This window comes from Pundamilia nyererei, unplaced genomic scaffold (assembly GCF_000239375.1).
Source record: "Pundamilia nyererei isolate P.nyererei 1_Seehausen unplaced genomic scaffold, PunNye1.0 scaffold00061, whole genome shotgun sequence".
NCBI lineage: Eukaryota > Metazoa > Chordata > Actinopteri > Cichliformes > Cichlidae > Pundamilia > Pundamilia nyererei.
This window is the reverse complement of record NW_005187462.1, coordinates 1,785,787-1,810,696: the sequence shown is the minus strand read 5'-3', so window position 1 is coordinate 1,810,696 and position 24,910 is coordinate 1,785,787. Positions and strand designations below refer to the sequence as shown.

The window sequence follows — 24,910 nt, the reverse complement described above, 5'->3', positions numbered from 1 at the left end:
AGACAGGAGGCTGGAAGAGGATTGTCGATCCTCTGATTTACTGCTCTGAACGTAGCTCACTCGCAGTACTGATGAGCTTGGCTCAGCAGCAGCACGCCGCCTGTGGAATCACATGGCAGGTAGCAGGGTAGAAACGGCGTTCATGTGAGTAATGATGTGAAACCCTCATTCTCACTGTTAATAACTCCACAACCACAGGGCAGAGCTGAGTGCCACAGCACTGTGCCATTACTATTTGTGACAGTGGCCATCAGCCCTCTGCCAGAGCCAATAACAGCCTCTGTGGTTCAACCAGAGGCGCAGCAAATATTAGATGCTCTCTAACCTGAGAGCAGAGGTGACAACCTGTCTGTCCACACTTCCTGCTAATGTGCATGGCCCACAATCAAATGAACACATCCTGCCATTATTTACAGACTATAAAATCAGAGGCTGCCATTAGACACACCAACAAGTTTCTCTTATTAGTTATTACATGCAGCTTCCTTGGCAATAATCATTTGGGGGCCATGTGAAGTAAATCATCCTGCAAGCTTGGGGTTGTGAGGGTCTAAGATTATGATTATGGTCTAATCTTGTGTAATGTAATCACTGAGTCCTTTTCCAAATCCATTTTCATATAGGAATGAATATATCAGGAGAATCAGGTGAGAGCATTGTTGAGTTCTCCATCCTTACATGTAGCATGCATAAGGACTTATTTTACTACTTTCTGTAGACGCTGTTTCCACACAGGCATCACAACCCTGAGCTTTTTCGTGATTATCTGATGGAGGAACATTAGAGAATCTAAATATCCATCACACGGGCTGTTTCCTGATGTGTAGGAAAAAACAAATCTGGCTTTCACCCGACCCAACTCTCCTGATATTGCCGGTAGTTCATGTGATAAAAAAGGTATCCCAATGGCATGTACGTCAGGGCCTAATCTAGACTACTTATGGTACTTTTAGCTTTGATATAGCCCTGGTAAATGTGCTGTGCCCCAAATACCACAAGTTCCACCGTCTACAGTGGAACGTAGTTGAGGAAGCCAAACTTACCCTGGGTCAATACCATTCGTTTAGACCAACGGTGGCCAAAAACACTGCAAATAAGGGTCACATTTCCGGTGTCCAGGTCACAGGCCAGCAATCTCAGAAGAGATGCCCAGACCTCCCTCTCCCCAGCCCCCTCTTTCAGCTTCCAGAGGGATACCAAGGTATTACCTGAGACCAGACACCGTTAGAAAGGTGCTTGTTTCAGTCATGTGCATATATGATCCTGTTCTCTCAGTCACTGTCTGCAGCTTGAGGCCAAAGGTAAGGTCATCTCCAGCTCTCTCTTTTCACCAGCTGAGTCCAGCACAGCAGTCACATCACTGCAGTTACTGCACCAACCAATCTATCAACACCTACTCCATGGGGCGATCATGGCTCAAGAGTTGGGAGTTCGCCTGGTAATCGGAAGGTTGCAGGTTCGAGCCCCGGCTTGGACAGTCTCGGTCGTTGTGTCCTTGGGCGAGACACTTCACCCGTTGCCTACTGGTGGTGGTCAGAGGGCCCGGTGGCGCCAGTGTCCGGCAGCCTCGCCTCTGTCAGTGCGCCCCAGGGTGGCTGTGGCTACAATGTAGCTGCCATCACCAGTGTGTGAATGTGTGTGTGAATCGGTGGATGACTGGATATGTAAAGCGCTTTGGGGTCCTTAGGGACTAGTAAAGCGCTATATAAATACAGGCCATTTACCATTTACTTCCGACACCACTGGTTGTAGAGCTAAATAGTCCTTTACGTTGTCTCTGTTTGTAGGTGAAATGTGACCAGTATTGGCCCAGTCGAGGCACGGAGACGTACGGGATGATTCAAGTGACCATGTTGGACACGCTGGAGCTGGCTACGTACAGTGTGAGAACGTTTGCCCTCTATAAGGTAAGACCACCATGTTGCTGTTGATTCGTTTAGTTACACAGATCACCAGGAGCAACTCAGGGTTCAGTATCTGGTCCAAGGATACTTTGACAGATCAGGGATCAAACCTCTGACTTTCCAATTAGTAGACGACCAGTTCTGTCTACTGAGCCCACAGCTGCACAAGCGACCTCCCATCCAAACACTAACCAGGACCAACCCAGCTTAGCTTCCAAGCTCAGACAAGACTGGGTGTGCTCAGGGTGGTATGGCTGGAAGCCAGCGTCACATCTTAGTCCACTGGACTGTTTGAAAATTGCTTAAAAGTTAGAATCTTCTGTTGTTGAGATTAAGCTTCGTTAGCATACGGCTTAACTGTAACCTATCTCTAAATTTATGCTATGCAGTTTGGCAACCGCCTGGTGGAGGTTAAATCACATCAGTCACTATTTTTCACTAACAGTAGACCCAGACATATAAAAAATATGTAGAAAAATTAAACACCAATACTAATAAACTAAGTATCTGTATTTTTCACCCTGTATATTCAGTTTACTTTCAGCAAACAAAGGAGAGTCATTTTTTATCCGCTTGTTAAGTTTCGCTTCATCAGTCGTTTCCAGATCCTTCATTGTTCAAAAGCAAATAAAAACTGAAGCATAACAAAGAACGAAAACAAGTCCAAATTCTTTCAATTTCAGTAAAATGATCTGAGACTGCTGCTCCAGGTGTCATGGTAAAATTTAACATTCATACATCCGAGGAAAAATGGAAACAGGATCATAATTTAATCACTTAACAAACAGATTGCTGAACTCTCGCAATTGCAAATCACAAAATGTCTTTAGCTCATGGACCTAATTCTGCTCACCAGTGTGCAAGTATTATAAACTAGTGTTTCCCACAGAACCTTTTTTCTCTGATAATCCAAAAGCCACATACTTTTTTATAAGGAACTGACAAAGGAGTCATTGGGATGCTAAAGACATGCTACCTTCTGGGTTGGCCTACAAAAAAGGTCATCCCTGCAGCACTCCGTGCTGATTAAGGCTTCCGCAGCTTTAAAAGGATAGAAAATATTCTTTCTTGTCTAGAAAGTACTTAAGAGTCTAAGCCAGGGGTGTCCAAACCTTTTTCACTGAGGGCCACATACATAAAAATATAGGAGGGGCGGGGCCACTTACTAGAAATTAGGTATATAACCTTAACTTTACTGTATTACTCTGTGTGTTAACAAGAAAAATGCAGATAAGAAAGTGGTGCAAAAGCAGGGTAGTGACAGAATTGATGCGCATTATTGATATTTGAAGCATGTGTATCTGCACATGCATGCTTATTAACACACGGGTACTGTGGAATATATTTTTAAAGCGCTCGTGCTCTCGTCCACTCCCTGCAAAAAAATTAGCCGCTGTGCGGCGTCTGAGCATCGGTGCTCTCATCGCTTGCGATGGAGTAAAAATCAAAAGCACAGCTTTATCAGAAAGTTGCAGTTTAATGTTGGCTGACGAGTCTTCAGTGAGTCGCACGACTGGATTTCTGGACACGCTGACGTTGTTGAAGTTCTGCACTTTTTCGGACACATTATTTCGGTGACTTTAACGAGGCCGTGTTTTATGAGGTCTCCATCTGAAAAAGGCTCGCCATGTCTCGCGATGAGTTGGGCGACCTCATAGCGGCTATTGGAGCCTTTTCCTGGACAATTTGAGCACGAAATAAATACTGCTGCTGACCCTGCAGGAGAGTTACTTTCTGCTCTCGCTCAGCACCAGTGTAGGATGCACAGGCCTGATGTTTGGTTTCATAATGACGTCGTACATTATCCTCTTTCATAACTGCCACAGTCTCAGTGCAGATCAAACAGACACGCTTCCCCTTGAGTTCTTTGAAGAAATCTTCACTCTCCCACCGTGTCTGAAATTTTCTGCACTCACTTTCTACCTTTTGCTTCTTTGGTTCTGTCATGTTTAGTAACTTGGGGGTAAATTTCTTCTGTGATGTCCTTTTTGGTGGAGCAACTGCCTTGATCAACAGTAGCTCCCCCTGGTGTTAAAATTAAGAAGTGCAATACACTCAAGTGCGGCTATTCTATTTATGAAATTACTTGCGGGCTAATTAAAAATGGACCGCGAGCTTGGACACCCCTGGTCTAAGCAGATTGTGGCCTTGGTGCCTGAATTGGGGGGAAAAGTGTGTTGTGCCTGATATTATTTTTGTCACTGATAAAGCTATGAAAACGTCATCATACACCAAGGACACTTTGTGTGCTTCTGAGTGCAGCTCAGAGTGCATTTGTGATGCACAAATAATAAGAAGTTCTTGCATTAATCATTCAGATAATTGAATTTACGCCAGTGAATCTTTTAGCCTCATAATCACATTAGTGTGTTGGGGTCTGTTTTTATGAGTGACAAACTTGAGTAAATGTGTCAACAGAATGGCTCCAGTGAAAAAAGAGAAGTTCGACAGTTCCAGTTTCTGGCTTGGCCGGACCATGGAGTGCCTGAGTATCCGACCCCAACACTGGCCTTTCTACGCAGAATCAAGTCCTGCAATCCTCAAGATGCCGGACCCATGGTGGTTCACTGCAGGTAGACCTTATCTTACATTAACACAAATACTGCAGCATGCTCAAAAACTATTGTTTCAGATCATGTGACATTGCTGGAAACCATCTTCGTGTATGCAACTCTCAAACCAGTAACCAGCCCCCTTTAAGGGACATGCACGCTCTTGCATCTTGCAAGGTTTTCACAGCTACTCTGTGTGATATTGATTTAATATACTTATTTGCTTTGCCTGTTTTCTGTCTCCATCTGTTGATCTGTATTGTTTAGTAATTCATTCATATATTTATTCAAGTCTTGTGTGAGAACGTTGTAGCTGAAGTCAGATATTATCCTAAATTTCTGATATTTTTTAACTTCGTCTCAGGCTAACATTGATCTTGTTACAAAACCAGCTGAACCTTTTTCACAGCTACGGCGCAATCATTTTAGAACGAAGATAAAAGTGAGTTTTAAACACTGTTGGTACGTCCGTGCCTGACATTTGCATTTGTGCAATTTATTTCTCTATGAACACAAATGCAAATACACCAAAGTGCTAGAGGTGAATCAGGCAGACAGAGATGCAGCCTGGAGGAAGCTCTCACAGAAGCCTTTTCACCCCAATTTCCAGTGTAAACATTAATCTGCCTTTAGACATGCTTGGACAATAAGTCGCAACCTAGTTTGTTCAAAGCATACTAACACCTTTAAGCCAAGAGCAGCGATTCTGTTTAAATACTTTGCTTTAAGTGCTGAACGTTCCTCACAGCTAACCCATCAAAGAAAATGTGTTGTGCCGAAAGAAAACAGAAATCCTTCAAAGTGTTTTCGTACGCTGCACACAGCACACTCATGTTTACCAACCCAGCTGATCTGGGGAGCTTTAAACCAGACTTATCAAAGGAACAACAGGGGCAAGGATCTGAAAAGCCAGTCCAGTTTTCTGTAGGCAGCGTGCTCCCTGCCTGCTGTCTGAAGGACCTTCACACCACTTCTTCTGTGAAGAAGTGGGATCAGTGATTTCAAAGTGTAGCACTGAAATACTTCAGTATCTAAAGCTCATACTGCATTTAGTCTCCAACCTGTAATAAAGAAAAAGCAAAGCAAACGGAGGAAACTGGAGAAAAACAACTAATGTGCATATTTTACTCTGCGCCCTAATGTGGCAGTGTGTTGTTCATCATGGTCTCATGTGTTCACATACAACATGGTTTATAATTGAAATCCATTGATCTGTTTACAAGAATGAGTTAAGTTGGTCAAATGAACAGAAATGTATTTGATTCTGTAAATCAGAATACTGTCCAGCCTTCCTGTTACAAAAGAATCGCCAACAACGCATTATTTCACTTTACAAAAAATGTCGTTTATTTCTCTTTAAATGGAGGGAACAGAGTCCCTTATGCTGGATGGATGTCACTTCCTGTTTCTGCTGTCATATAGTGCAGGAAAAGGGACCCAAATGCAGGACTCAGAAGCAGGCAGGGGTAAAACAGAAAAACACATTTATTAGGTTCATGCACAGAACCAAAAATAGTAAGTCCACTGGGGAAAGACGAAATACACAAACAAGCCGCACAGGGAGGGTAGATAAATGCTAAGACATGGATAAAGGGGGAGGGCTTGATTATAGATTTACACATGAGATAATCATGGATAATTGAACACAGGACAGGAGAAGTAAAACTATCAGAAAGACAAAATAAATCAGGAAATAGCCAAAAGAAGGACTATTAAACAAACATCACACTACAACATAACATACAGTGAGGAAACACTGAGGGTGATAAGAATGGAATAAACCAAAATCACAAACAAACAAAAGAAGCCAGTCCGTGAGTATCAGAGTCCAAACTATGAATACTAAAATACAGAAAGACCCAAACACAAAGCTAAGCCTGCAAAGTAAGGACACCAGCAAAACACACAGACTCTAACATCTATACTTCTCCACCAGATTTATATGGCACCAAATCAGAACAACGGCTGCCTAAAGGTGCTTCATGTGACAATAATGCAGAGAAACGCCTGACAATCAGATGATTCCCTGTGAGCAAGCACTTGGCAACAGTGGGAAGGAGAAACTCCCGTTTCACAGGAAGAAGCCTGTGGCAGGACCGGCGTCAGGGAGGGGCGGGGCCATCTGCTGCATTGGGAGGAAAAAACCAATAATATCGTTTATACGCTTTTCTTTGTCCTGGAAATGTTTCCGCTTTTATGCGGCTCTTGGCCAGCAGAACTCGTTCTTCTTCATTAGTCTGCTCTCAGCGAAGGTTCGTTTTAATGTCACGACATGCTGAACGCATGAAGAATGCATCATATGAACGAACTGTTCCCTCGCGATTTCATTCTCCTCTGCCGTCCTTTCAAAGTCAGCTTAAAATTCCAAACGGACACTGCTGAAGGTTGTGTAGAAACAGGAAGTGACACATAGCTGTCGTCAGGGACTCCCATGTGCCGCGGCAGCTTTTGGATGTTTGTTTCCTCCGTTTTTTATCAACCTGCATAAAACACCAGTTACAACATAAAAGGTACAATCTTAAAATGTATGGTTTCATTTTGCACTCTCACCTTATATTAACTGTTCAGGAACTTTCATTATTTTGTATTTAACAGTCAATAAAATTAAAAAATACAGAAACTGCTTTTTTATCATTTTAATAATCAGATGCAGTTTTACAGTAATGTTCTACAAACAAGTTAATAACTACTACACTTTATTATGTTTGTTAATTTTGTTAACTAACAATTTATAATTAAATAACAGTGATTAAAAAAATATCCATTTATTAACATTAAGGATGGAAACTGTTCTAAGGCGAGCAGGAAATAGATTTTTCTTCTTTTTTCTGCATCTCAAATGACTGGTCTGCTTATACTGTACAAATTTAGACACAAAAAGCAAATATATTTCTTCCTTATGGAACAGATATTACATTTCCATAAAGTCAGAGAACCGTATCTGGCTTTTCCATTTCCAATTCTGCAGCACAAATCCAGAATTCATATATTCCCATAAGGGGATGTTAGATATAAACTGCAGGTATTTTTATTTATAACACAATAAGTACATGAGCACGTATGCAGAGGTCCTGAGCTGCACTTTAAAACCCACAGTCATCCTGTAACCCTGACATCCTGCAGTGCTCACGGTGCAATCTGTGGGCCTCGTCGTCCACAGCACAACATTGTAGATGGAACCAAATAATGGCAAATAATACAATGATATACTCTGAAAGCTCTTGTCCTGTTTATATGTTCAAAACAATACATTTTTGGATATGCACTGTTCTTCAAATGGCTCACAGCAGTTTGGTCCATTCACTAAAATCAAGGTTGTAGAGTAATCGCTTTACTTCTGCCACACAATAGGATAAAACAAGTTTCCATATCGGACTGCAGTTTGTTAGCTCCATTAACTCACAGTTTTTAAATTTATATCATCATTTATTTACCTTTTTACTGTTAAAATTAAAAATCTCTATTACAAGAGTGTCCTGGCCAAGCTCAGCAGTGGTATCATAAACGAATTATGAACACGGCAAAAGACAAGAAACAGGTAAAAAGTGCATGATCGTAAAGCTCAACACTGAGGAAACGTAGCTGATCTGTGTCAGAATAACTAGTTTAGGCAACTTTAACGATCTGCCTCCAGATCAGTTAAAATGGCCTTTTTTATAATTTAATGTGAGCTTTAAGTGCAGGTGCCACGAATAAGTCTTTGAACCAAAGACAATAACCATCTATAATTTCCTTCATGTGTAGGTCAATAAGAAAGACCAAGAACGGCCTTGTAAAAGAAGATTTTACTGATGCTTGTGTCTCCAGAAGGACAAAGCAGCCTATCCAAGCCGAGCAATATTCAATGAGGTGTAGAGACTCTAAGGTCCATCGTGAATCTCTGTGCGCCATGACAGACAAATCCAGAACGTGTAAGCGTTGTGAGCAAGCAGGCATATAAACGAAATCACCCTGATCAACCAATGACATAAAAGTGGAATCAATGAGCCCCTCCTTGCCTCCATAATGTTAAAGGCCAGCCTCGTCTCTCAGTGAATCTTTATGGAGGCACGAGGACCCATTTGTAACTGGTTTGGACTGGTATTCATGAGGATTTCGATGCTGTTCCCGGCCCGTGGAAATGCCACAGTGGTCAGGGGAAAGATGTGAAGCGCTCAGGGATCTCTGGTCTGACGCCTGTGTTTCCTCTCTGTGCTCCCGTCAGTGCCGGTGTGGGCCGGACGGGCTGCTTTATTGTGATTGACGCCATGTTGGAGAGGATGAAACACGAGAAGTCGGTGGACATATACGGTCATGTGACGTGCATGCGAGCTCAAAGGAACTACATGGTGCAGACAGAGGATCAGTACATATTCGTCCACGAGGCCCTGCTGGAAGCTGCAGTCTGTGGCAACACAGAAGTCCCTGCCCGCAACCTGTACGCCCACATCCAGAAGCTCACCCAGGTGCCCGCTGGAGAGGCGGTGACAGCTATGGAACTGGAGTTTAAGGTGAGCAGATCTGGACTTGTGCACTCAGTATATTTAAGGAAGCACTTTAAACACATACAGTAACTGCCTCGACTGTGCTTGGATTCAATGACAGACACTTTAAGTCATGGAAAAAGATGAGAGAGCAGCTGCACCTTTAGTTTCTTACAGGCTTTTCAGGATCATCAATGAGGAGAAGGTGATAGGAGTCCAACCCAAACACCTTCTGTTGGGATTTTTCACTCTGTTGTGCAAACTCACTGCATTTCTGTCCGCTAGTAAACTAGAGGTCAGTCCATAACAATGTACAGTACACACACTGTGTGTTACCATGTTTCAGTGCAAATTAAGAATAAAAGAAATGAGCTTTAAATGACTGCAGTGCTAGTAGTAGTCTCAGAGTCAGATTCACTACATGTAAACACTTTAATGCATCTAGAGAAAAATATTAAACCGGTTTTGGGGATGGGTGGATGGATCATTGACACAACCATGCCATGAGGGTAAAAGCATTTTTGTTTATTTAAATTGGAGTCCCCTGGAATACGGGGATCTGCAAGACTCATATCCATCCAGCCTACTTTAGGTAGATTTTAAATCATAAAGTCCGAATCAGTTACTACAACATTGCAGTCAGTAAAAGTATAGCTATCATGGCCTGGTTTGTACATGTAAATGTAATACTCAAGTGCAAGCAAAGGCAGAAGGAAGATTTTCCTTCTTCTCAGAGGAGAAGTTGTTAAAGCTTAACTTCTGAGCTCCTGATGAGGCTGGAGTAGAGGGAGCTGCAGAGGGAGAGCAAGAGCCAGGACAAACCGGGAGAGAAGGTCGTCCCAGGTTAGATAGTTTTATACGGGATGATCTGCAGCAATCCACTGTCTTCAACTGCTTTAGCAAAAGTGCAGTGGCTTAAGCAGCTTCTGTCCTGCAGCAGGGGGAATGCCCAGCATTCAGTATTATGTTGCTTTTTAATGCAAGCAGGGTGGCTGTAAATCTAAACAGAGCGTGATTAGGTTTTGATCCTCAGTTCACTGCACTTGCACTTGCAGTGCAGAGGTCTCACATTAGTGCCTGTCAGTAAAGAAACACCTCCTCCCCACCGAAACTGAAAAGAAAAATTTGAGAATGAAATCATTCACGCAGCTAGGTTTGCATCCAAACATCTTATTTCTCTGGTTTGATCTGCACTGTCACAGGCCTGTCGGCTCACACTAAATGTTTCAGGATTTGTTTAGACTTTTCAGCATCTTCAGGATGAGCTTCAACACACAACAGTATCCGACATTCATTTGAAGTCAGAGAAAAAAAGGATGGTCTCAAAGTGCATCATTCTCGTGCATCAGTACGAACGTTAGCTCCTCGTGCCCTTTAACAACCTTGCTCACGCGCCACACTGGATTAGCACTATAAAGACCAGAGGCAGATGATAGACAGTGGATGCTGCCGTGTAGCTGCAATCACCTGTCCTTTCTTCTGTCTCTGCAGAAACTGGCCAACTCTAAAGCACATACCTCAAGATTCATCAGTGCCAACCTGCCGTGCAACAAATTCAAGAACCGCCTGGTGAACATCATGCCTTTCGAGTCTACTCGCGTCTGCCTGCAGCCGATCAGAGGGGTGGAGGGCTCTGACTACATCAATGCCAGCTTCATCGACGGGTACAGGTGAGCCCACAGAAATCACTTCACAGAAATGAGTAGTGCGGCGCATTTCTGCTCAGCTGCTGCACCTCTAATGAGCCGGGGGTTGGACCTTCTCTGTGGCAGCTGACAGCATTAAATTACAGGCTGACATGGAGTCCGGTGTTTCACCGCCTCACATCCCTTTGTTGTGTCAGTTGTCAAAACAAATTGGTTTTATTGACAGGCCTGTTCATTCTCCCACTTTTTCCACCTCTTGTGAATGGATAGGCTGTTTGAGATCAGTGACATGTCAGAGAAATGAACTGATTACACCAACAGGTCCACGACGCGACTGCCGTCTGTGTCCATGTTCTGTCTTTGGACATGAAGAAACCTTGAGGGTTTTCTACCTTTATAGAAGGGAAATGAACTGAGGAGACACTCAGCTTAATGCCTGTGTGATCATAGCTCAGTATGAAGGCCAGAAATCTGATCAGTCCTTTTCTTATTTCTATCAACATTTATGTGCAAAAACATAATGAAAACAGTTTAGGTTAAGTTGATTTTATTGTCTTCTTGGATCAAGGAAACACTGACATTGCAATAAAACATAGTAAAGTAGAGACATGCATGAATTTGAGATTCAAAGTAACGCTGATTTGAAGAACATGCAGTCTATATGCTTCATATTACTTATTCCTGTAGTCTGCATTTGGAGCTCTACGATGTAGCACGATGCCCAAAAGATCATGTGACAACACGAGTCATGATCGTCTCCACAGCTTTAGCCAGAACTCGTATGATCGCATGATGATATGGTTCAGGATATACAAAGTTGGTCACTTGGGCTTTGGGCTAAAATTCAACTCACAAACTTTCATGTTGTTGCTCAGATTTTATTCTGAAAGTTATGACGGCGAGTGATGATTCTCAGTCTGCTAACATTGTCTTCTGTTTACAGTAAGCTTACAGCTGCGAGATGCATCGCTGAGCACTATCACAGTCCGTCACCTCCCCTTACTTCAGGTGTAGAAAGCATGTTTAGACAGTGCTGTTTATTTATAAGCACAGATGAATATCAAATTCTTTGAAATGGCCAGCAGGTCGTCGGCTGCAAAAAACAACTTGTGTTTGTATAGATTTCAGCTGGAAAATGACTCCAAAGTTATTGATGAGTGCCCTCAATGCACGGCCTTGGTAAACAGTTACCAAACTGAAGACAACATGATGTTTATTTTCTAACATCTCTTCCCCAATCTTTGTCCAGAAACACGATAAACAGAGTGACTCTGACATTAGCCTAGCAGCATAAAGTGTCCCTCAGACTCTTAGTCACAGCCCAACACGTCACAATGTGATTTCATAAACAGTACACATGTCTCTCACAACATTAGCACCGACATTGTCACACGTCACGTTAATCACGGGCTCTTTTATGAAAAGACTTATTGAAAGTTTTCTAGCGCACTTTCACAGAAAGCAGTGGCTGAGTCAGGACTTCCCATCTTACATGCAGGGTGGGTGTATGTTGTTTTTGGCTCCCAGCACCTAATGAAGTCCCCTGAGTACCCCCCACCAAAGGGAGGCAACGGAAAGAGGCAGGGGTGTCGTGTAATTCCTCTCTAATTCCTGTGTCGGTAATTAAGAGCGGAGTGAGATTCGGGAGCTCCATCCCTCACTGAGCTCAGCCTTTAAAGAGCGAAGCATGGATTAGGATAGATTAAGGTGAGGGGAATGCACGTGATTATGATGATTAGTGGACATGCCCGGTGACGTCTTTGTGTATCACCATTCGTTATTCTCCTACTTACTGCGCTGCGAGATACAAAGGCAGCGAGTGCTTACACCACAATGTTATTAACTCTGCATGAGTCAAAAGTTACAACAGTGAAATCTGCTTCCTGCTTAATTAACTTTTGATAGAACTCTATTGTGGTTCTCACTATTAACTGTGAAATGCTTTAATTTGTCTAATATTAATGGAAAATCTATTAACTTTTCTGGGTTATTGATTTGGCTTTCGTTTCTGTCAGCGAGTATGCCTGAAACTCTTGCTTCATGTAGAATTTTAACTGGTTCATATTTTTTCATAATTTCAAAAAGATAAACCTTCACATATGCTATACTGATTACATACAAACTGAGGTATTTCAATGATTATAGCTTGTAGCTCAAGAAATTCCAAAGTCTAGTATCTCAAATTATTGAAATATTTTGGCTGCTTTTCAAATAATATGAACCACATATCTGTCAGTCTAGTTCAGCAGACACAACCACAGGGAAGTGTGCTGACTTGAAAGTTGTCCAGGTGATGATCATCAGCACCCTCTGCAAGGAGAGGAAGCCACAGAAGGTCATTGCTCAAAAGGCTGTTTGCAGCGAGTATATTCATGAAAAGATCTTAAACCCAAGCGACAGATGACCACCGATTTTTGTGGATTGTCAAGAATTTGGGAGCGCTTCGTAAGTAGTAGAGTGAGGAACATTAAAAGCTGTCACACACAAGTGTCTTGAAGAAAGGCGCTACACCATCACAGTCCTGAATCAGAGGAAACTGCATTACTGCTTTTCTTTGGTGATTTGGGATGCCACGTCATCTGCTGGTGCTTTTTGCTTCAAGGTTCAAGGTTCAAGGTTCTTTATTATTTGTCACATGCATAGTTATACAAGTATAACACACAGTGAAATGTAGCCTGACACGCTCCTCGACATGTGCAAAAAATTGGGGGGGTGTAGAGGAAGAACATTATATATATATATATACATACATATAGTATATACACTGGGTGAATGTGCAGTAGTAGCAGCAAGCAGGTGAATTCTGTACATTAATATGAATAGACATCTGACTATTTTACAGGATAGACAATATAAACATATTTAAAATTAAAGGAATTGAAATGTACATTGTGCCTTGGTTTAGTGTCTGGAAGAGTCCTGACTCAGTCAGTTATAGATGATGTGAGAGGGCGGGTGTGTGTGTTTAGGGCACGGATGGCTTGGGGATAGAAGCTCCTCTTGAGTCTCTCTGTCCTTGCCCGGAAGATGCTGAACCTTCTACCAGATTGCAGAAGTTGGAACAGTTTGTTGCCAGGATGGGACGGGTCCTTCAGTATCTGCTCTAGTCCGGCATCTCCTGGTGTAGGTGTCCTGAAGCGGGGGGAGAGCAATCCTGCAGCAGCGTTCTGCTGTACGGATCACTCTCTGGAGAGCTTTTTGGTCCTTCACACACTGTGTTTTATCACGTCCAGAGTGAACACAGCTTGTACCAGGGTATTTAGAGCACTTCATGTTTCCATCTTCTGACAAGTTTTATGGAAATGGAAATTTCTTTTGTCCAGCAGGAGCCGACACCTGCCCACAGTGCCAAAATCACTACTAAATGCTTCGCTGACCAAATTATTACTGTGCTTGATTAGCCCGTCATTTGTTTGTGGTGTGAGGAAGATGAGAAATACTCAACCTTAGAAAAGAAACAAAAACAGAGAAGCTGAAGGCAGATAGCCAAACAACCTGGTAATAATAATACCTCAGCAGTGCTGCAAGCTGATGGCCCCATCACACAGCACAGGGATGCGATAATTCATGGTTAATGGTGTATTAAATAAGGACTATATTCTGCTGCACCCTTTCTGCTCTTGGCTCTGTATGATGGCACGATCTGATATGGTCGTGTTGGTGTTGTTCCCAGATCAACATAGTAAATGTTGTTCCAGGACCAATCAGAATGTTGTGACGTCATACTTTTGCGTCTTCGGAAAAAAACGCCGTAAAACAAAAAACTGTACTTAAGCTGCAAGAAACCGCCTCTGTCTGCCGATCAACGGACCCTGACCCTTTAATAAACGCTGAGCAGAACTGATATTGTCCTTGCAACACTGGAATTTCATAAATGCACGAATGGCTTGGCGCGCCAAAGAATAACGTCACAACAATGTGATTGGTCACTTGCAGTGTTGATCCTGGATCAACACCAACACGACGATATCAGATCATCCCTGTAACACGACATATTATACATATGTTTAGATCAATATAGTCACAAAAGCTGCACCACATGTTGTTAAAGCCTTAGTCAGCCATTTAGATACAAGCTGCCTTAAAGGGGGGCTAAGCCAAGATAACAATAACAATGTAAATAAGGATTATTTTGAACTGCACATCATGCAAAGCCACTCTACTCCAAGAATAGAAATGTGGAGCTTTCAGGCTTCCAACTTGCAAATGATTGCACACTGTTTTTATTTACATTTTAAGCAGCATCCAAAGTTTTGTATTCAATCCCAGGAGGCTTAAGTGACATCAGCTTAACATGAACATCCAGAGAGTTCTTAGAGACGGGCTGATACACGTTGGCTTTTGATTTTCTGCTGGCAGTAGAAAAAAAGGCAGAATAACTCCAGCCTTGTCTCTAAAACAAAGCTCTGAATATTAGCATATATGCTAATATTCAGAGCTTTGTTTTAGAGGGTTAGGGTTAGGGCTACTACAGTTTAGTAACATTTGGTTCAAACTGTTCTGGGCGCTCATCAACAATCTGGCTTTAACCAGCTGCTGCTGGTTAAATGCTTCAGTCAGTCAGCAGCGCTCAGCAGGTAAAGTGACAGCATCAAAATAAGCAGCGTTCGTTCCTATATTTGTTTTGGTTGTTGTATTATGGAGTATTGAAATATTAGCTCCACTGCTTGTGAGAGGAGGACAAACATGTAGCCAAAAACAACAAAGCCTCCAACCACCAGTGTCACACAAGAGCACTGATATATACAGATAACAGAAACACACCCAGGCATGCAAGTCTGTGGGAATTACCTAGGCCCACTGTTATATGCGTCAACACTGCCCCCTGGTGGTGTCCAGCTGCAGAGGATCGCCTGGAGCCGGCGGAGCAGCTGGGGTGGCATCTGTCATTTTAACAGAGCTGTTAAAAAGGCTATGTGTTCAAGCAAAACTATTTAAAAATCAGCGCACACATTAGCAAGCAGCTGACTCATCAAATTTTCTTTAAAGGGGTATGTGAAATTAAATATTGAACACCTGAGAGGTTCGTTCAACACTTGTGGGATGTCATTGCCCAGAACTCTTGTCCGGATGTGGTGAAGCCGCAGCTAAATTAACTCTTTTATTTTTGCAGTGTCACGAATTGTGAAAAACCATGACTGTAATTCATAATGAGCATTTTAGGCAGATGTACTTGATCCATTGCACATTTTAATGGAGCAAGTTCTTGTTTTCTAAGGTATTATTTATCAGCTTACGTGTCTCAGAACCAGCCAGGCAAAGTCGGTCATCACCCGAAATACCCGGACCCCCAAGTTCCTAAAACCAAATCACAGATCTCTTTGGGAGCACTGAGTCGATCATTAACTGACATGAAAAAGCAGGTAAAATTAGTTCGGGGCAGCTGGTGATTATCTGGCTAAGCAACTCATACACGGTTTACTTTACTGAATCACAATCAGGTAAGAAGATGAGAATAAAGATATTTCTTTGCTTTCATTGGACTGTACATGTACGAACTCACTCGCAGCCTTGACAGATCAAACTAAACCTTTTCGATTTCTGTCCATTTCATGATAATATGAGTGGGCAACAGTGAGATTATTTAACTGCTGTCACTTTGCTTTACAGAAAGAAACCCAAAGCGATTTTCTGAAGCAGAGCTGAAGTGGAAGAAAACTGAAGCCAAATAGCAGCAGAGCTGCTGCAGCCCAGAGGAGTAAACACAGGCTCTGTGTCTCTGTTTCCATTTGCAGGCAGCAGAAAGCCTACATGGCCACCCAGGGCCCGTTAGCCGAGACCACAGAGGACTTCTGGAGAATGCTGTGGGAGCACAACTCCACCATCGTAGTGATGCTCACCAAACTCCGAGAGATGGGACGGGTAATACAAAACAGCTTCACCTTCTTTTATGTCACGTTGCACTGAAAACAATGCAAGATCTGAATCGTTTCTATACATCAAGCAGAAATCTGGAATGAAAGTAATGATAAAGGCTCCACAGGGAAAAGGAGGGCAGAGCATACACACATGTATATTTTTAACATGAGTAAAAATGCTTTCTTTCTTTTTTAAGGAGCATGAAATGTTTCTACATTTTGCCGAATCTGGTTTGAATAAAACTCGTATACACTGAATTTACTGTTAATACAAAGTAGAATGACACTTCAAAGAGTATAATGATCTGTACGTAACACATAAGGCTCTGCTTGAAACATCTGGCTGTGGGATTTTGTACGATAAATATTTTTCAACTACTGGTAAAGACAAAGTTTGTCAAGGATTTAAAGTCTTTGACAAAAAGTTCAATATACTCCTAAATACCATCCAGTAATGGGTTTCTAAAGATGGTTGGATCAGTGCGTATAAAAGTGGAATATACAATTTGAATATGCAGAAAATATAGTGCTTTACTTAAATGAAGAAAGACGTGTTTTTATTCAGTAAAATTTAAGTTAATTAAATTTTTTTATTTTTGTCATTGTAACTTCTTGTTTTGTCTGTTTTTGCTTTTTAGGTAGGTATGAATCTATTATTTGATCATCACACCTCTCAGGTCCATTAAATATGCAGTCTTATAATAAACAGTAAAACAAAAGGCTGTTATGTGCAGTGATTTTATATGTCAACATGGATTTGCTGCTCATGGAGGTGGGTTGCAAAGCGGCTGGCAGCTTAAATAGTTCTGGGCTGAGCTGATATGGACGAGCTGTGAGATCAGCTGAGCTGACGGGCATGTAGCTGAGCTCGACGTTACAGCCTGCCTGATGTCATGCAGGATTTCTCCAGCTCTGTGTATGTTACAACATCGATGCATAGAGTTCATTGTCATATACTTTTAAATGTTACAAGAAACAGCAGTGTTGATGATTCATAAGGACATGCAGATACTCACATTTTGCTATAATTCAGCAATGACCTGCTTTCAACTGAATGCTCCTGTTCCACCACGTCAGCCTTTGTCCAGTCTCTGTGTTATCAAAGTCCTCGAAGAAGCTGGTGCTGAAGTGTCACACTGCTTTTATTTCCTTTATCAGCAGACACTGGAGTTGTTTGCTGTGCTGTGGGTGCTTACACAGAAGCAAAAAAGCGTGGTGGTCAAAAGCAGCCTGACAGCAACAGAAGCCACTGCCCATTTCACACTAATCTGAGGCCTAATCGTTGCATTTTGGTCTCAGTGTTAAAACTCCAAGTCAGTTATGCATTTCGCGATCATCTTCTCTCCATCTTTCAGGAAAAGTGCCATCAGTACTGGCCTGCTGAGCGCTCTGCACGTTACCAGTACTTTGTTGTGGACCCGATGGCCGAGTACAACATGCCTCAGTACATCCTCCGAGAGTTCAAAGTCACTGATGCCCGGGTAGGTTCTCTTTTAGCAGCAGCAGGAATGTGACTGCAGATCACTCGTACACTCTTTCCAGCTGGTGGGGGAGGCAGGGATCGTTCTGTGTGAGCCATTTATCTTTTTTTTTCTTTCCATTTTCCTGCATATTAACCAGGATGGTCAATCGAGGACCATCAGGCAGTTTCAGTTCACGGATTGGCCAGAGCAAGGAGTGCCAAAAACCGGGGAGGGATTCATTGACTTCATTGGCCAAGTGCATAAAACTAAAGAGCAATTCGGACAAGATGGACCCATCACTGTTCACTGCAGGTAACTAAGAGCGTGTGTATGTTTGACCTGTATAATCGGTTTGGTTGTCAAAATCTGACACGAGAAGCTTTAAGTGATACATTTCAGTATAATAATGTTAATGTATGTTTACCAGTGCTGGTGTTGGGAGGACTGGTGTGTTTATTACTCTGAGCATCGTTCTGGAAAGGATGAGGTATGAAGGAGTGGTCGACCTCTTCCAGACCGTCAAGACTCTCCGAACTCAGAGACCGGCTATGGTGCAGACAGAGGTATCAGTGTGATGCAGGGGCGTTCATCACAAGGGCACAGTCATAAACAGCACATAAAGAATATAACACATCTTTTTGATTCTCCCCAAACAATAACATATCTTGGCTGTACCTCTATCTACAAATTCAAAAAGCAACACAACATTGTGGCTTCATTAGTATCTGTGCAGACACAATCCACGTCTCTATGGCTCCTCCTGCCAGAGCAATAAACAAACATGTTGATCGACATCACGAAGTGCACAGAACTACACAGAACTGTCAGCTGTGCCACATTGCACAGCTGACAATGCACAGCGCAGATGTTTACTGGTTTATCTGTTGAATGGGTCTGTTAGGGCAGGGCGGGACAACCGCCGAGTTTACAGAGTTCTCCCATAGATTTCTGTTCCGCTTTAGTTCCACACCTCCACCTTATAATGTCTCTGATGTAGCCTTCAGATATGAAAAGTGACTTTGCCTTAAACCTGCATTATATCTCATGACCAGCAGGGGGCAGTCCACTGAACGCAAAAGCAACCCAGTAAAACTTTGTCAATGAGTTTAAAACCACAAACGTCACATCGCTTAGTGAGTATGAAACTTAAGTCCCCACGACTGTACCGTGTTGAAAACAAGATTATCGATTGTATAATCTATCTATCAATGAATTGGTTTGATCCAAATCAGATCTTTTTATGATCACGTTTCACCTCACCGCTGGTTGGCTTGGTTCATATAAGTGTTGTGTAGCGGGATAATTAACAGGGTATTTGGGGCAATTTTTTAAAACAACAGAAGGTCAGCCGGAAGCTTCAGAACAGGATTTATGTTTGTGACATATTTACATTATAAACTGAACCTGAAGTTCCTAATGAAAATAAATCCACTTTACTGTACAACTTTGTCTCTGCTATAATCCTCCTTACGTGCTGATCAAAACTTATTCTGTGTCTCTAGGATCAGTACCAGCTGTGCTACCGGGCTGCTCTGGAGTACCTGGGAAGCTTTGATCACTATGCAACATAACCCTGCCCAGAAAGAAGCCCTCAGAGGAGATCTGTGTCTCTTCTGAGCCACATCCACTCTGCTCCATTGGCCCCTGCAGGCTGATGAGGAGGCTCTGAAGAGGACTGATGAGGAGATGACCACAGCAGGAATCAGGAGAGATTAATGGAAAGAGGAGAGGCGATGTGATGACCTCCCCCTCCTGGACTGGTGCCATGATTCTGCCACAGACCCCACACAAAAACCTCCCAAAAAACAACCCTGAAAGACTCGTACTGTACTCATGCCTCATTCTGATCCCTGCGACTCCCCAATTTCTGCCTCCTCAAAATAGCAAAAACTATTTTTCTGCTACTTTCATTTATATCCATCATGACTATGTTGTTAGCCATTATTAGAGTTTATTTTGTGATCACTTACATTGGTTACTATATGTCTTAATGGGTCTTTTCTTAATTTGCTTCTCTTATTTTTCTTCATTTTTAATAGAGGACATGTATTTTCAACATGATCCAAGTCATTAATACTGGACGCCGTATATTCACAGCTGCTAATGATTTTTTTATTTTATACCACAGATATGATATTCTAATGTTTATCGTTATTCGGTTGGTCTTATTTAGAGGGAAACTTGGAGAATGATGATCTCTACTAGACAGATCAACTGAGCAAATAAGGTTTGTGACCTGCAGTATGAAATACATCACAGCTATAAATGTGCAAAGACTCATCACATCTGAAGAACTGCAAGCATGTACAGCGTTTTTTGTCATTAAATAATGTTCTCAGAGTCTTCAGAGATCTGGAGGCTTTCAGCAAAAGAATAATGAAGCAGTTGGAAAAGTTGTGGACTCAGGTAGACTAACACAGATGGCCTGTTCATGAGTGTTTTTGTGAAATAAGTGTGACGTCAAATGCAGAGCTCGTGCTCCACACGTAAAAAATGAAATTCTGACACCTGGAGAGAAAAAAAGAATAAAACCCCAACATCAGAAGATCCTCTGTGAGCAACATTAGTGACAGTGAGGACAAAAAACTACCTTTTAACAGGAAGAGACCTCTCACAGAGCCAGGCTCAGAAAGGAGCAGCCATACACAACTGTCCATTGGAGGAATGAGGGGAAATAGAAGCGAAAAAAGTACCAGGCACTAAACTGCCTGGTATTTTTATGCAACGTTCAAATAACACAAAGTTAGTAGACTTCAATTTGCTTTAAAGGATGTTTTAAATTTAGGGAGAAAAAATGTCACATCAAGCATTGATCTGATATCTAGAAATTTTAAAATGGCTTAAAAAATGACATGTAAGCAGTGGTGATGGCGCCATGTTGCTCAAAAGACAACAGGAAGAGTGTTTCTGCACAGCAACAGAAATCAGCATAGTTAAAAATTACTATTAACAAGAGACTTGTGTTTGAGACCTATTGGAGTTTGTTTTGACATTTAAGTTGAGGTTTAGGCTAAAATAGACTTTTATAATAATCAGTACACGTTACCAAGTTCAGCTTTCTAGCCTGCTACTTTTTCACATGACCACAAGAAACTAGAACACACTCTCTGGCCTGATGTGGCTCTGTGGGATTGTTGAAGAGGCAAACTTAAAATGCCAAGAGCCTTACAGAGGCTCAACTGAGGGGCAAGCAGCGTGATACATCTGGGGCTACAAATGTGCCACATGTTTTATGACTGGCAGATCCTGTGTGGACCAGACATGGATAAAAGTCATGAGATGGGCTTAACATTAAAACGAGTGTTGTGTGGGCCAGATATGACCCAAATGTCCAACAACAGCTGGCATCTTGTCCAAATAAGGTGGACCTGTGGCTGAATTTAGGGAGGCAGACTCAGCCTGAGTCGGGTACATCACCCAAGCCTAAATGCAGCTCATAGAAAATTTCCTGTGGGCCAAACATTTATTGGTGTCTGGATATGAGATAAATAAGGAATTTTTTTATTGTAAATCATTTAATGCTCCTGTGGTGGACTACAAACTTTTAAAAAACTGCAACAACAACAACAACAACAACAACAGGGAAATGCTTCTAGAAATAAGCTAAATAGGCCCTCCGTTAACATTCGGGGTTACCAATGTGAAAAGCTCTGCTGTGACATGCAGCCTGGTTTCTGACGCTCATACTCATTTCACAAAGATTCTCCACATTGTGTTTGTACAAAAACAGCCCAGTTGTTGTAAAGCACACTGAATATGGACTCAACATCCTACAGTACAAGACAGTCATATCTCACATATTCACTCATCTTTGCATCTGCATACATGATTTTACATTGACAGGATGCATTTAAACGGGATCGTCACCACAGATAACTCACCTCTTTTATCACTGTGTTGCAGGCTCAGAGAACAACATCATTGTTCATTGATGCATCTCTGCGTTTTTCATTGAAAGATACAGTGAGGTGGCTTTTGAATGATGCGGCCCACTTAAAGGATTCATTTCTCATAGTTGTGCTGTAGGGGTCCTAACTGTTGTATAAACGATCTGTTTTCTATTAAAAGCAGAGAAAAAATGTCTTCAAAATCTTGATGTTAATAAAGTTGAAATGTTGGGTTTTTCATATAAAAGCAGTGATTTCTTTCAATTTTTATAAAAATGTGACGTGAGGTGACACCCGGTGGACCAAGGGGAAACAAATATGCTGTGCTTTGCTGTCCTCGTGTGACTGTTTGGTGTTGTTTATTTTAAAAAATATAGAAGTAAACCTTCATTAAAGTAAATTTAGGGGATTTTCTTTATGAAAATGACATTTCTGCAAATTTCCTGTAGTCTAAATTTTACCCAATAAGAACTTTATTTTGCACAGCATCAAAAGCATCAAAAGTAAAAGTACTGAAGTTGTATAAAAGGAAATCCTACAGTCACTTAGTAATAATGACTGAAAAGAAGCGTTTCTCCAGTGGAACTTTTTATCTTCTCTGCATTGTTACATTAGAATGTCTGGAGTAAAAAGACAGCAAAACAGTACAAATTTATCATAAATGCAGTGCTTTCTGGGCACCCGTGTACTGAGATATCGCACCCTGACTTCCTTCTTTTAACAAGGCTGTTTGGTTTGGCAGTCTTCCTACACAGTAGCCCATTCCACAGCTGCAGACTTCCTCCTTCATGCTGAAGAAAAGCAATATCTGGATGACTGCTCTTAATAACACTGGATGGCTGCAATGGCTGTTACTTCCGATTTCACCCTTCCAATAGCGTCATCCATCCTGGTCCCTTTGTAGATCCAGCTTACTTAGCAGGGCCATTAGAGTATCACCCAATGGGAGTCTGGAATAGCAGAGAGTGATGCACCAAGTTGATCAGGGCCTCCTGATGAGGTGGTGAATTTAGCACCACGTGGAATTTATCAACCACAGCCTATTTTACTCAAGATGATCATTTCTTTCAGAGTTCCAGAACCTCTCTGGGTATTCTTGATAGAGTTGGATGGGTGACGAAACGTTTCTCCCACTGAAAACGCTACATCCAAATCAACAGAATCAAACTTTGGGGATTTACTTACCTGGATGATTGAGCATGCATCAAGATACAGTTTACATGCAGTATATAGGACTTCAGGTCAGCAAAGGCCAGGTGTGATGTCCAAAAGGCTCTGATTTCTTAAAATAGATGGTCCTATGTGCTGGAGTTTGCTTTCCTGGGTGTCCTGGAAGACAGCATTTTGTCAGATCTGTCAAGACTCGCACAAAAACTGAGTAACTGATAATAAAGTACTGATAATTCAGAAGGAACAGCCATATACAGAAACCCAAGAAGGATTATAGGGTCTTAAGATCAGTAGGCTGGAGCCACTAAGTTATTGCTTATATTTTTCTTGGCTGGTGGCAGACACAATGTAGCAAATGTGCTTGGATACAGTTTTACAAACTTGGAACTTGTCAGTGGACACCTTCAAATCATATTCCTGAAAATCTGAATCAGAAAACTTTATTAATCCATCCATCCATCCATTTGCTTCCGCTTATCCTTTTTCAGGGTCACGGGGGCGCTGGAGCCTATCGCAGCTGTCATAGGGCGAGAGGCGGGGTACACCCTGGACAGGTCGCCAGTCTGTCGCAGGGCCAACACACAGGGACAGACAACCATTCACACTCACATTCACACCTAGTGGCAATTTGGATTATCCAATTAACCTATCCCCACGAGCTGCATGTCTTTGGAAGGTGGGAGGAAGCCGGAGTACCCGGAGAGAACCCACGCAAACACGGAGAGAACATGCAAACTCCACACAGAAAGACCCCGGCCTGATGGTGGAATTGAACTCAGGACCTTCTTGCTGTGCGGTAACAGTGCTAACCACCGTGCTGCCAACTTTATTAATACTTATGGAAATTATGTGGTTACAGTTGCTTCAAGGCAATAACAGTAAGAGACTGAACAAATTTCAAAGTTAACAAAATATAAGAAATAGCTCTAATATATACAAATAACTCAATTATAAATATACAGAATATCACAGAAGTGAAATATTTATGATTGATATTTTACATTAACCTGTAAAGCTTTGCTATTTGTTATTTTACTGTGGAGGATGTGCAAAAGGGTGCAGCTATTACACTGTGTACTGTGCATTAGATAGAGGAGTTGGAGATGGATATGGCCACAGGCCGGAATGATTTCCTATGTCGTTCAGTGGTGCATTTGTGTAATCTCAGTCTCTCACTAAACGTGTGTACTCCGAGGTATTTATAGTCCTCGACGATGTCCACATCGACCCCCTGGATTGAAACAGGGGTCACAGGTTTCCTGGTCCTGAAGTCTACAGTCAATTCTTTGATCTTTATCACATTGAGCTGTAAGTGATTCTCCTCACACCGCGTGCCAAAGGAGTCAACCACAGCCTGGTACACTGTCTCATCAAGCTCACTGATGCATCCAACCACTGAGTCTAAGGCATCATGGGTTCTTGTACTTATTTAGAATGGTCTGTAATCAATATACATCCTGATTATGCAATTTCCCCCCCTTGCTACAGCAATTGGGGATGCATATAGACTGTGCGACTCCTTGATTACTCCAGCAGCAAGTACTTTTTGTCGGTGGAACCACCTGTCGTCTATAACTGTTGGCACAAGGCATCTTGATCAGGACGATGTAAAAGCTCAAAGCTCATTTACTTACTAATGCTAGTTGTATTTCCACACAAAACACAGATTGTAACTGATCTCAGAGCAGTGGAAGCCTACCCAGTGGCTTCTTGCCTCACAATCTGGTTCTCATCAGTTTACCATCAAAGGCCAAAGGTTTATCCACAATAAAAATGTGAAAAAAATGAACATAAAAAAAGCTGCTGGCCTCTCACAACCGTGACATTAAAATAAAACATCAGAATCTCTTCAACTTACTTTTAATATCTCAGAATGGGAAACAGGTGTTTCATCAGCTGAGCTGTCCGTAATCAGAACAGCAGGAGGCGTGGTCTGGAAACACAGGGCGTTGTGATTAGCTGGGAGA

The 24,910-nt window shown here is 42.1% G+C and overlaps 1 protein-coding gene and 1 long non-coding RNA gene across 4 annotated transcripts in view; one reads left to right on the top strand and one right to left on the bottom strand.

The window, feature by feature from the left end:
- Positions 1–19,612, top strand: part of LOC102195698 (protein tyrosine phosphatase receptor type F) — a 149,226-nt gene extending 129,614 nt beyond the window's left edge. For all 3 annotated transcript variants that reach the window (XM_013911352.1, XM_013911354.1, XM_013911353.1), the window contains 9 exons: positions 1,788–1,907; positions 4,323–4,477; positions 8,661–8,946; positions 10,411–10,589; positions 16,301–16,427; positions 17,779–17,904; positions 18,044–18,198; positions 18,314–18,449; positions 19,389–19,612. In XM_013911352.1, coding sequence (XP_013766806.1) covers positions 1,788–1,907; positions 4,323–4,477; positions 8,661–8,946; positions 10,411–10,589; positions 16,301–16,427; positions 17,779–17,904; positions 18,044–18,198; positions 18,314–18,449; positions 19,389–19,457 — 1,353 coding nt within the window. In that variant the 3' untranslated portion in view covers positions 19,458–19,612. The remainder of the gene's footprint in view (positions 1–1,787; positions 1,908–4,322; positions 4,478–8,660; positions 8,947–10,410; positions 10,590–16,300; positions 16,428–17,778; positions 17,905–18,043; positions 18,199–18,313; positions 18,450–19,388) is intronic.
- Positions 19,613–22,360: 2,748 nt separating this feature from the next.
- LOC102195502 (uncharacterized) lies at positions 22,361–24,857 on the bottom strand. Its single transcript, XR_311782.1, has 3 exons — positions 24,802–24,857; positions 22,959–23,102; positions 22,361–22,723 (listed from the first exon to the last, which is right to left on the bottom strand). It is a non-coding gene; the product is annotated as an uncharacterized LOC102195502 (long non-coding RNA).
- Positions 24,858–24,910: the final 53 nt, after the last annotated feature.